This window comes from Panthera uncia, assembly GCF_023721935.1.
Source record: "Panthera uncia isolate 11264 chromosome A1 unlocalized genomic scaffold, Puncia_PCG_1.0 HiC_scaffold_17, whole genome shotgun sequence".
NCBI lineage: Eukaryota > Metazoa > Chordata > Mammalia > Carnivora > Felidae > Panthera > Panthera uncia.
This window is the reverse complement of record NW_026057577.1, coordinates 94,783,490-94,796,937: the sequence shown is the minus strand read 5'-3', so window position 1 is coordinate 94,796,937 and position 13,448 is coordinate 94,783,490. Positions and strand designations below refer to the sequence as shown.

The window sequence follows — 13,448 nt, the reverse complement described above, 5'->3', positions numbered from 1 at the left end:
GGAAGATATCTTCCAACTGCCAAGTGCTCCCCTGAGGATGGGCTCAGGGTCCCAGGCAGCCAGACGGCGGCTTTTCAGGGGGACTTAATCTGATGGTCAGATTACCCCAGCTGGCAGCATTCACCTCTAACCAGATACTGCTGCCCAGGGCGGCGGATGCAGCTGATAGAGGCAGACACAGGGCAGCTGGGAACCAGACGCCCTGCCTAAGGAGGGGCTTTATGCATTGCAGGAGCAGCCCTCAAATTGGCTTCTAATTACATCAGCTGTCTTTGCAATGGGGGTGCTTTTAGGGGAAAGTAAAATGCAGAGTTATTATCTGTCAACTCCAGTACGCATCACCTGACCCTCCTTCTGGAGCTTCCTGGAAACACAAAGCTTTAGACCTATGGCTTCTGTATCCCCTAAAGCCAAGGCGGGCCTGGGCCCCAGTGTCTGTCAAATCCAAGGCCTTTGATACTCACCAGTAGGTCTCTCTACCTCTCTTCTCTGCAGCTACATGAAATAATAGCACATAGAATGCTATCTGTCAGGCATCAGCTCTGACGTTCCCTACCTTTACAGGAATAATCTGCTTAGTATTGATTTAAAAAAAAATCTTTTAGACAGGGTCAATCCAAGAACCCTGTGCTTCTGTTTCTTTTTAAAATTTCCAAGCACTCCTGCCCTCCGTAGGAAAAGCAGCCAGGATCTCTCCCATGCAAAGGTAGGCAGGTAGTGGCACAGCAAGAGAACTATGTGTTACTGTCCCCTAGGTCAGCTTGCTATTTTCTTTCTCCTACTTCATTCCATCTGTACCCTCATCCTGCCACCCCTAGTCCCAGCCCACAGTCATTCCTAGGCACCTGCCAAGATTTCGTCTCTGGGAGATGCCATCCTCAGACCCTGGGCCGATCCCCCTCCTGTTTTGTGTGGCCCCATGGTCTTGGCATCAACACGAATCCTTGAGATCCTGATAGGTCCCCTATGAGCCTGAGGGGTTGGGGCTGGGAGATGGCACTCTGCCTTCCCCTGCTTCTTATCGCCCCCTCTTCTGGGGCACAACTGCTTGTTACAGCTAATTAAGTCAGCTCCCCCCACCCCCAGACTTGGATAGGAACAGAGGGGACAGAGGGAAGAAGAGGTGTGCATTATGAGAAAGGCCCTGAGGAAGGATGGTTGTGCCTCAGGTGACACTCCAGGGCTGGGAGAGGGTTTCCCTCCCAGAGATGCTGCTGGCCCAAGAAGGAACTTAAGGAAAGAGTTTTGGGGAGTGGGGGTAGGACCATAGACTAGGAAGAGAGTCATCCAAGCAGTTGTACTGTTTTCCCAATGCTCCTTCTCTCCTACATGCTGCATGGTGTCGAGGAGTGAGCCAGACCTGGGGGCTGCCTCCACTGTTTGCTTGCTGTGACCATGGGGTGCCCTTTACCTCTGAGTCCCTGGCTCCCTCAGCTGCAGAATGAGGACTCCTCCAGGTGATCTCACAGGACTAGTGGAAGAACCAAGTCAAACTAGATGCATTCAGCACAGAGTTCATCACAAGAAACTGACATTGTTATTCTGAGGCAGACAAATTGGGACCAACGCCTCATTTTGCCACAAAGTCCCTGTGGTATCTCCAAGCCCTCTCGAGGTATTAGGTTCTATTGAAGAAGATAAAATAGCTAAAGTTTATCACTCTGGAGACGTGGACTAAAGGATTTGACTTAGAGGCCAAGAACAACATGAAAGGAGCAGAAGTCTGTCTGCTGGTCTTCTCCCAGCGACCAGTGACCATGCTGTCATTCTCCCTGGGAGAAGTCGCTTACATAAGATGCTCTTGGGCAGGGGAGAAGAAGGGCTCTTTCTGACACACAGATTGTGATGGTTGGCACCAACCCATCTCAGCACATTATACTATCAATCTCTCACCATTGGGAGCACAAGGCAGTGTGGTGATTTTTTTCCAGTAGCAAATGGCACAAATGCTTGCCATTTTTAACTGCCTGTTTATCTAGCTATCAGGTCAAGGACAGTTACTTGTCTTTTCAAGATGACCTGAGAACCCCTCTGGCATTCACCCCAGTGTCTTTCCTGGGTGCAGTAGGGAGGAAGGATTCCAGAAAGAGCTTGGAAACTGGAAAGTGAGGCTTTGCTTTCCTAGAGAGCACAACTCTTTGCTGTTTTCTCCATGAACAGACTATACCAGTCTAGGGTGGAGGAGACAGCTAGCTAAAATGTCTGTGAAGTCTGTAACAAACTGTGGTCTGAGGGCTGTACCAAAGGCGGTCTTAGAGGGGATGGGAGCCTCCCAACATTACATGCTCCTTGCAGCCTGGCCTGGGACACATTTCTTTCCCTATCTGCCACTTGGGGAGCATGCTTTGGAGACTCAAAGAAAATAAATCGCAGCCTCTAAAAGGCACGTGTGTAAAGGCTGCCCCTCCCCTAGCTTCCACCTGACCCTGGAGATAGGCTGCCACCTGGGTTCTGTCTCTCCTGAAATTGTGCACCACCCCCCGCCCCACCCCATGCTTTTATTATGTGTGTGTGTGTGTGTGTGTGTGTGTGTGTGTGTTTTATTTTAAATCCATAAGGTAATTGGTTTTCTGCAGGACTAACTGAATTTCCCCAATTTAATTTGCAAAGATGCTCCCTAGGAGCCATTACAGCGCTCGCTGTCCTCCAGATTGGATTACTGGCCTCTCTGGGGCTGCAGTACTGAGTCGGAAGGTGGGGCCCAGCCCCGTAACCTGATTACCTGAGCAGCGGAACTTCTTGCTCTTGATCTGGCTGATGCGTTTGTTGGCCAGCCGGCGCGGGCTGCTGCAGCGGGCCCCGCTCGTCTCGATGGGGTTGTCCTGCAGGTAATCGGCCAGCCACTTCAAGTGGCAGTCGCACACAAATGGGTTTTGGGCTAAGTGGCTGCGAGAGGGATGAGAATTGATCAGGAGTGACCCGGGGTGCCACTCTCCACCGCCACCGTGCCTGGCACTGGGCCCCTCCTCATCGGGCAGAACGCAGAGTGGGTGGGGCCTGAGGCCTGCTATGTGCCAGAGAGGGTCACAGGTGCGGCTGGCATCAGCTGGTGTCATCTCCTTGCTCTCCTGACTTGGGGCAGGACCCACCACTCACCTCGATTCTGACCCACACCAGCTGTGATGGGCAAAGTCACAGGCTCAGGGTTTGTGCTTACAGTAGCCTGGATTTTATTTCTCTAAGCTCAGCAACGCCAGGCACATAAAGCAGCTGGCAGGGTGACTGGCACATGGTGGGTGTTCCACATACAGCAGTGGGTATTGCTGTTACCCTCATCATCACCAGGGCAGCACCGTGGGTCCGGCTCTGCCCGGCTTATAAGAAAACTCCACAGGGCCAGCACAGCGCTCAGCGCATAGTCAGTGTTCAACACGCAGCAGCTGTTCTCAGCTCTTTATCGGCGCCTGTCTCTGGCTAGGGGCAGTAAGTGCCAGGTGACTTAGAAGGCATCCAGAAGCCCCAGGTTCATGGTCAGGCCTGGGATGGGCTGAGATCTGTCCTCAGGTGTTATTTATCTAACGGAGTTATTTATGATCCTCTGCAGTGAGGAAGTGCTTCCTGAAGGGAAGGTGAAAAATTCCGAGTGCCCGTAGCAGAGGCTTGATTTTGCAGGGTGGTGCGGGGTGTTGGTGGGGAGGATCGGGCTATTAGCAGAGATGGGGCCTGCTCAGAGTACAGTGGTTAAGCGAGCAGGGGAGCCTGTTCGAATCCTGCTTCTTACTAGCTGTGCAACTTTGAGTAAGTTACTTAACCTCTCTGCGCCTTGGTTTGCTCACCTAGAAATGAGGGATCCTCACAACACCTACCTCACAGGGTTGCTGTGAGATCTAAAGGTTTGAACACGGGGAAAGTGCTCAGCGAAGTGTCGAGCACTGGGTGGGTGCTCAGTACAGGTGAGCTTACAGCCATTCTCACCGCAGTCTCCAGACATGCTCTGGGACATGCTCACCTAGCCTTCGTTTTGGGGGCTGTCTGTGCCTGGGTGTTTGGGGTCACTGGCTGCCTGCGCGTGTGCTGGCATTTGAGGGGGCATACTCACAGGGTCTGGATGGCCTGCAGAGGGGCAAAGAGTCCCTTGCTGATGGTCTGCAGCTTGTTGTCATACAGGGAGAGCAGATTGAGGTTCTGCAGGTCCTGAAACGTGTTCACTCGCAGGCAGTTGATCTTGTTGGCATTGAGGAGGCTGCAAGCACAAGAGAGGCCAGTGACTCACTGATCCTGGGAGTCACCCACGGAGCAAGGGCTGCACATGCAGGAGACAGGCTTCAGAGCTCTCCTCCAGAGACAGCCTAATGCTCTCCTGAGAGCCATGGGCCCCTGCCACTAGTGTGTGTGTGGGGGGGGGGGGGCGGGCGAGGGGGTTCTTGCATTCCCGCGGCCACCAAAACTCCAAACATGTCCAGGCACTTGTACACCAGCTACCGAGGATACTGGGCCACATACTGAAATCCCCCGCAGCCTTCCCTGGTACCCAGGCCCTCAGAGCAAGCCTGGAAATGGCAGCACACATGCTTGACTTTCTGCTTTAGAACACAGAGCTTCCAGGAATTGGGGAAAAAAAATTCATTTGGCACAACTGCTTCAAAGCTTTAGTTGACTGACGAAGGGCAATTTTGATTCAGAAGTCTTCTTGAGTTCTGTGAAATCACTGATCCCATTGGAAATGTGATGGAAGTTATAGGTCATCCAATCCTCCCGGGAAAAGATACATCCACCGGCAAGCATGGGTGTGTGCACATACACATTCTCTCTCTCTGACACACATGCACGTGTTCCCACACACGCAACATGGATGGAGCCCCTTGTGACCCAAGTTCTACCCCTTGCCCCTCCTCCATGCATCCCTGCTCACTACACTTCGTTCCTCAAACGCCCCCATAAGCATTTTGGCCCAGGTCCTTTGAACACGTTCTTTACCACCTTTCATAAGGTGGTTCCTTCTCCTCCCCCACATATCAGCTTAATGTCACCTCCTTAGAAAGGCCTGCCCTGATCCCCTCACCTACAGCAAGACCCCCAGCCCCCCATGACTGTCTCTCCTAGCTCCAGTTTATTTTCTTCATAGTACTTCTCTCCATTTGTGATCACAGGGTGTTTGTCCTTGTTTACCACTGGCCTCCCACCTATGATGACTGTAAGCCCTGATGTCACAGATGACATCACTTCATTCCCTTTATTCTTGGTGCTCAGCAACAAGCATTTATTACGAAATATACCCAACCCTGTACACAACTCCAGGGGACCACACTCTAAGGTGGCACCTGTCTTCCCTGGTTTTAGATCTGCATACCCCTCCCTCCACCAAAAAAAAAAAAAAAAAAAAAAAAAATAGCATCAAAAGAAGCTGCCTTTCGGGTGAAACTCTGGTCCAGCGTAGGTGATGCCATGAGGGTTATAGAAGAGTTCTCCAGCATGGGGCTGGCAAGTCAAGCGAATCTGAGTCCTGAGAATTTCCTTTATGATCCTAGACCAACTGTTTGTACCCTCTTAACTAGTATAAAATCATTTCTCATTCCCTCGTCAATAAACGTAGGGGAGAGGAAAACTAGACGAACCAATAAAAATGTTAAATTTTTAACATTTCTCTTTCAAGGCTGGCTCAGAGCTTCTCTCGTGGAGAGTGGCCCAGGAGACTCATACGGGCTGGCCTCCACAGGCTCTGATGCCAGGGTCTAGGGGACTTGAGTTGGTGATGGGGGGTTGCCCCTGGGAGCTCAGCCTTCTATAGCACCTCTCCCTTGCTGGAGGCCCGTCCTCCCAGTGGGGCCCCTGCAGCCTGCGTGCAGGCAGGCAGCTGTGGCAGTGACAAGTACAAGAGCTGCGTGTTTAATCTGGCTAATAATGGGCAGGCTCCCAAGGGTTCACACAGATGTCCTCCTGCCTTGCAGTAGAGAAAAGCTAGAATACTCTTGTTGTTTTCCAAAGTGCTTTCCTGACATCCAATTGTTCTCACGGTAACCTAGGCAGATGGGTACAGCCAGCCTCCCAAGTTTAGGTGACAGAACTGAGTCTGAGAATGTGGTGGCTTGGTCAAGGTTGCATGTGTTTCCAGGGAACATGCTGGAGGTAGTTACGAGAACTGATGTCTCTGGAGGGTGCACTTTTTTCTTTATGAACACCTTATATACCCCACCCATCTGTCTATCCCCCGGTGGCATTCCCCCCCAAGAATGTCCTGTGCTTTATAGATTGCATTTTAGTCAAGGTCAATCCATTCTGGGGACATTCCAAGGAGGACACCAAGGAGCAAAGAAACAGGGAGAAAAGTCGGAGGGACCCAGCAGGGCTAAGCACCCATGGGGCAGGAATGGACCCTTCACACACGGGTGTTTGGTGTGCTTGTTTACAAAGGAAAATAAAGTGCATGGTAAATGATTTATTCCAAACCTTGATATTCAGGGCCTTAAGAGGGGATCCCTTTGCTAGGAAATACTGAACAATTCAGTAAAGAGACCAAGTCAGAGGTACCAATCTGATGCCCTGAAGAAAGAATCTTCCCTGCAATATATTGTGACATCCCACATGCTCTGTTCATTCACCCTCCCAGTGTTTTAAAATTGGGAAATTTCTCTCCCTCTCCCTGCCTCCCTCCCTCTCTCTCTCTCTCTCTCTCACACACACACACACACACACATGCCAGATTTCTATTTCCTCTTGAAAAAAAATTTCAGAAATTCTAGCAACATGGAGTCCACTGGAGGCAGCTATGGGGTGGCTGTCCCCTTTCGATAGGACCCATGCTCCCTGTTTGCCACAGTCCTCACTCTTCCCTAGCGATGACTTTCACCAGCTTCTTCGCCTGTCTTGCCTGAGTGGGCACTCATACCTGAGACCCTAGTGCAGATTAAAGAGCCCAGCTGCAGTTCTGGGGAACGCTAGACCCTGGACAAAGAGGGAACCCCCAGGGAGAAAGCAGTGGTAACTCTGACCTGCCTTGAAAGGGCAGCCAATCTGCATGCTCCTGGGGGCAACCCTCCTCACTCATCAGAACTACTGAGGCTTCTTTTTCTGATCCAAATGCTTTTCCTTGTTCCCTACTTCTAGATGTCTTAGCATGGGGTGTTATCTCAAAGATGGAAGGCATCAAAACACCCCAGGCTGGCGGAATTACTAGGCAAAGACAGCATGAGGTGCAGAGTGCATGAAGCAGGGAGCAAGCGGAAATACAAAAGGGCACAGTCTCTTGGTCACTCCCTCCCTCCCAGGATGCTTGGCTCCCTAAGGCAAGACATGTAGGTGCAGGGAGAGATAAAATTAAGCTGCTTATCCCGATTTAGATGCTGAGGACAGCCTCACTGATCCCTAGCACCGGCAAGATCTAACAGCCCGTCCTTCTGTCCTCTCTCCTTTGGGAGGAAGGCTGGCAGCTACTCAACTCCATCTGTCTTCCACGAAAGGATCCCTGAGCTACCTGGTACATGGACAAGAGTTGGAGGGGAATTGAAAAAAACATGCTGTGGAGCAAACAGAGAGTAAACAACTATTTGTAATGGGGTTCAGCATTTCCATAAGAACTCCTGAAGACAGGCCTTCTGTCTCTTTCCCTGGAGAGATCGATTTTCCCTCTTTTTCCCCTCAAGGCTGCTGGGTCTGTCCTATTTCATCTCCCTTTGAGGAACAACAGCAGTGCAGCTGCTGAAATGATACTAATAACACAGTGACATCTCTAGGGACCATGGCTCTGTGCAGCCCCGTGCCAAGCGTTTTCCAAAGCACTTTCCACGCAGTATTTTATTTCAGCCTCACAGCAGCACTAAGATTGTCCTCATTTTGCTGGTGTGGAAACTGAGGGTCCGAGTGGTGGCAGATTTGACCAAGCAGTAAGTGAAACATACCAGCCTGACTCCAGACCTCAGCTTTTATCCACCACAGAGAATCCATACTCTTTCTTCCATGCCCAGTGAAGCATGTTCCTGGTCTCTGGGAGTGGTTATTTTTGCTAGTTTTGGAAGCACCTGGGCATGGAATGCACCAGGTGGGCAGAGGTCTGGTTGGGTCAGGAAGACTGCTCGCCGTTTGGTTGTCTGGAGCGATCAGGAATCCTGCCAACTCTTAGGAAGGACTTGGCACCAAGTTGTTGGAGATGGGATGCTTTTTGGGATGCTCACCAAACTGCCATTGGCACAAAGTGGAAGGTTCTTCACTGAGGGGCTCACACACACACACGAAGCAGCATTTCAACCTTCAGCGATCATTAACCACATGCTGACTTGGGAGCAGTATGCGTGGCTCCTCTGAATTCTCACTCTACCCTGGGCAGATCAGGGGACAGTGATGAAGCAGAGACAGCAGCAACCCTCATGCAAGATGAGATGCTCCAGGTTGCCTCATTTGAAAGGCTGCCTGGTATTCAAAGCCAAAACTTTGACATCCCAACTAGACCTTCAGCTTGATCTCTTGTTGGATCCAGTGAGTTGGGGGTTGAGGGCATCTTGTGCTCATAAATATTTCCCCCAGAAGCAAATCCAGCCATCTTTTGGGGCCACCTACTCCCAGACCCACCTCCCAAAGAACCTCTTTTGAAGGTTTTATAAGCAAAAGGAGAGAGAAGGGCTGAGATGGACAGGCCAGATGAACAGCAGGACCACACGACGTAACATGTAACAAGCATGTTGTATGATCAAACACCCACCAACCACCTTACAAACACTAACCCACTGAATGTCCCCACTAGAGAGTAAGTGTTATCTCCATCGGACAGATGACACAGAAAACTGTTGGGACGCAGAAAACTTAAGTACCGGTGACCAAAGTTGCACAGTAGTAAGTGGCAGTTTGAGAAGTGGACCCATGTTATCTTAGCACAAAGGCTTTGCTCCCACCCATTATACCACCCTGATGCCCATTAATGGACCTTGGGAATCACCCAATGCTGATGGGAGGAGATGGCAGTATGTTTTCTGTGGCTACTCCCATTAAGCTAGTGACGATTCTACAACATAACAAAACAAAAAACCACGCTCCCTTCAGAGGGGATTAAGGAGAATGGCACATCCAGCAGCAGTGCACAGACATCACCTTCTATATTTACTTCCAAGTGTCAGCCCTACGAGGCCTTCTCCCAACCCCTCTTCCATGAGCACGTGCAGCTTCCACATATGTTCCATGTCAAGAGGTATTAGCACTCAGTCCACTGACTAACCAACATAACGATGCTGCTAAGAGATAACCCTTTCCAGAACCATTGCCTTCAGAAAAGGCCAGGCAGGAAATAAGCCACAGAGAACCACAGAGCTGGAGCTTGTAGAGGGGCCAGTGAAATACCCTGGGTCTGGGCTAAGGAGGGCTCTTGTGACTCAAGTCCTCCTGCTCGGGGACCCGGCCTGCCCTGGCCAGAAAGGTCCCAGATTCTCTCAACACAGGAGCAGCTGGCAGCTTCCTTCCTTCAAGGTCCAGGAGATAGAGAGAGAAGAACCACAGGAGGGAGATGAGGTCCACCCTCGTCAGTGAAAAGGCCCTACCACACCCACTTTCTCTAAAGAGGCCAACAGGGCAGAAGGCCACTGAGACCCCATTTTTAGCTACTGTCCTTGCCCACATCTCCTCCTCAGTGAAGATTCCCACAGAGCTCACAGGCCTTCGCTGCACGGTTCGGAAAACACAAACATTGGGAGTCAGCTTTAATGATAAATTGCATTAAAATCACCTTGGCAACTCTAGCAATTCACGTGTTGATTCAGTGGCCCAGCGCTAACATTCTGGGTGGTATTTATACTCTCCATACCTGCCCGTGGGTCTGTGGAAGACAGCAGTTACATTGCCCCTCCTACTTGAGTGGTATTTGTCTGGAAATGCCAAAAGCATATTCTAAACTCCAGAGTACAAGGTTTGCTCAGAAAACTGGTGCCAAGAGAGAGCGTAGTGACCCCCTTCCTGGAAATTAGTCAAGTCCTTGCAGGAAAGACCATGAGATGGAAAGCTGGCCCAGGCTCCTGCCAAGGGGGCAGGTGCTTGGGGGAGCCTCCTTTTCCTAACACAAGGCTGGGGAGTCAGTTTGTTTTATAAATACTCAGATGTAGATACGGAGGAGGAGAAAGACGGTACCAATAACTGCCTGGCATTTTTTCTATTGCTCCTCCTCAGAAAAAGGTCTCTCTCTGTGAGTATTTACCACCATTATGCATTGGCATAAACTATTCGTGAGGATACCAATCTGGGGAGGCATCTTGGACCCCTGATTAAGCTGCAGGACACAGAGTCAAACCTCTCTCATTAATGTCTTCCTCTTTTTTCTTTTTTTTAAATTTCTCCAGAATTAACCCTCTGTCATCCTGAACTTTTAAAAAAGATTTTTTAATGTATTTATTTTTGAGAGAGAGAGAAAGAGAGAGAGAGGTGGAGGAGCAGAGAGAGAGGGAGACACAGAATCCCAAGCAGGCTCCAGGCTCTGAGCTGTCAGCACAGAGCCCAACGTGGGGCTCGAACCCACAAGCCATGAGATCATGACCTGAACCAAAGTCAGACGCTTAACTGACTGAGCCACCCAGGTGCTCCTGACTTTTTTTTACACATTAATTTTAATAAGACCTACTCTCTTGCCTTAGCACAGATACTATGCTCTCATCATTACCATATGGTATGGGGGATTTACTTTGACATTCAGGAACCTACTGAGGCCAGACATGGGGAGAAGCCTGGTGATACCTGGCGCCACGAGGTCAAGAAACCCTAACGCTGCCCAGTCTTGCTCTGGGCCACGTCAGGCTCAACACTCAGGAGAGGAAACAGGAGGAACCATCCCAGGCCCAACTAGGGACAAAGAAGACTCTTCTATTCCCTCCCAATAATGGCTGCACTGCTGGTCACAGGCTGTGGGTTGTCATGGTGATTCCTAATGCACGGGAAACTGCAAATGTAGCAATGCCATTGGATGGCCTGTCTGAAAAACAGGACCTCCCTGGAGTCCATGGACAGAGGAGAACTGTAGGAACAGGGTACAAGCAGAGGGAAGTGGAGATTCTGAGAGACTGGACACGGCAGCTATCACCTGCTATTGGGGGATCAAAGGCCTCCCCTAGTGTGACCTGGCTTGCTCCTTCCCTCCCTCAACAGCTACCAGGGTGGTCATTTGCCTTCTGGTTACCAACTGGTCCTTTAAGAGGGGTGAATCATTCACTCAATGGCCACGCATGGGATGACTCCAGATTTTACATCTCCCTGAAGGCCTCCCTTGGGAAGCCCCGGGCGCACAAGGAAGAGAAGAAGCCCTCCCTCAAAAGTGCATCACAAAGTAAGTCTGCTTCCACTGCTGGGGAGTTCTCACCATCTGCCCTCAACCCAGTCTTTACAGACAGGCAGCTCCTTCATGCCCTTTCACAGGGGTTAGTGGGATGACAAGGGGCCAGAGGAAGTCCCAGGGAGACAGCAGCCTGTGACGGATACTGAGGCATAACGAAAGGAACCGGAAACAGTCGGTTCAGCAGTACCTCCTCCTTGGCACGAGCCTGTGAGGAACTCTTGCTCTGTGGATCACAGAACTAGTTCTGCAGATCTGCCTGTGACAGGGCCTGAAGCAGAAGTCTCTTGCACGGACTCTAGAATTAGCCTGCCTGGGTGCCAACGCTCCGTCACTTACACGCTGAAAGACAATGGCCATGTTACTTAACCTTTCTATGCCTCAGTTTCCCCATCTGTAAAATGGGACTTTTCACAATACCTTCCTCTTAGCACTGTTGCGTAGACCAGAGAAGCATACAAGCACATAACATTGCTTTGGCACAGGTTCTGGAGCATATTAAGTAATTAGCAGCAGTAGTAATACTCGCGAAACAGCTGGTGAGGAAAAGTGAGCTACAGGGGTGGAGTTTTGCTCACTGCCCTGTAATTGGCATGTTGCTTGGCAGACTCCAAGATTCTCAAAGGGTCTTGTCTGCCTTCCAAGAAAATCAAACAACAGGTGCCTGGGTTGTCTTAACTTATTCCAGCCCAAAGGCATTCTGGTTTGGGTTCAGACCTCTTGGAGCAGGCTTAACATTGACCGTGCCCAGCATTTACGTGAAAGCTTCTACCTCAAAGGACCGCCTGCCCTACTTGGGCCACTTTCCTACGCATCTGCCATGCAATCAACGAGCACTAAATGAATGCTCTTTATTTCCTGGGGGAGCTGGGACAGCACACCTTGCAGCTGCCCGTCAGAGGGGAAAGTGATGGCTCTAGAGACGCACTGATGGCTTTTCTTGTTTTGGGAGAGGTCGACCTCTGAGCTAAAGTTTCTGGTGAGGAAAGCACAGCCAGGAGAAGGGTCAGTTCTCTGGTAATCCAGCTGCTCCCATCCCTGGACCTGGGAGCATGTGACATATCTTGTCCTAACCTTACATTCTGGGACATCTTCACATGGGATATTTCAGTTCTCAGCACATTAGGAGGGAGTGTCTAACATACTTCTTGTCCAAATGGGTGTGGGACTCGCTTCCCAGCACTCTGTTTTAAGGAGGGATGGGCATACAGACCACCACGCACACCCCCAAAGATAAATAAGGACTGTTACTAATGACCAATGAATGTGTGTTTATGCCATGAATGTCTGCAGGAACGGAACCTGTTTAGGATTAGTTACATACTAGTTATTTTGAAACCTTTGAAGATTTTGAGAATAGCCTTTTCTGAGTTTCCCCAGAAGCCATTACTGAGCTTTAGTATAAGAAAGAACTGCCTAACTTTCTAAGTACACAATGATGACTTATCACAGACACCATCAGCAAGAACAGATAGAAAAATTTGTCACAGAGGGCGTGGGAGGGGTTTCTGCACTAGCTGGGTAGGAGACTGTGCTTGGAGCCCTGACGTTCCTTTGACCTCTAAAATTCTGGAACTTAAACAAAAGGAGGTGACTCTTTGGAGGCTGACACCCAGAGGACAGGGCATTGGGTTTAGGGGGTCAGTCCCAGGACTTTTAAGTGTTTCCATGTAGCCCATTTTTGGTGGCCTCCAAGAAACTCTGAAGCCTGAGATATTCTATTCTCAGTGTTGACCATCTGTTGCAATAAGCATCTCAAGAACGGGACCCAGGAAGACTGAGTACATGCAGGGCCTGGGAAAATCTGGCAGGATGACTGGAAAATGTGGAACAATGGGACAAGGGAGAGCAGGCAGGACAACAACTACAATGTACCCCCTTTACTACCGACAACACCGTGAGTTGTGCCAGAGAGGAAATATCCGAGATCGCTTCACGTGGCAGAGACAGCTTGGCTTTGTGATGCACCAATAATTTGAGAAACAGGGAGAGAGAAATAAACACGAACCTCTTACAAAAAGCCTTGGAGTCAAAGGAGAGGAAATTACCCAGACTACCAGGGTATTCTAATCAGAGCCTTCTTATCAGAGTGTCTCCAGTCTAACAAGGAGAAATCCAATCTACAGCGGGCTGGACGCTAAATTAGATCTAATCAGGACCTGCTTTCCAACAGCTCAGCGGCAGGTCAAAGCCCAATGACGGCTGCAGTTGC

The 13,448-nt window shown here is 50.1% G+C and overlaps 1 protein-coding gene across 2 annotated transcripts in view; it reads right to left on the bottom strand.

Annotated features, from left to right (window-relative positions):
* Positions 1 to 13,448, bottom strand: part of SLIT3 (slit guidance ligand 3) — a 593,416-nt gene that overhangs the window by 82,643 nt on the left and 497,325 nt on the right. For both annotated transcript variants that reach the window (XM_049647813.1, XM_049647814.1), the window contains exons 13-14: positions 4,040 to 4,183; positions 2,723 to 2,886 (exon numbers count right to left, since the gene is read on the bottom strand). In XM_049647813.1, coding sequence (XP_049503770.1) covers positions 2,723 to 2,886; positions 4,040 to 4,183 — 308 coding nt within the window. The remainder of the gene's footprint in view (positions 1 to 2,722; positions 2,887 to 4,039; positions 4,184 to 13,448) is intronic.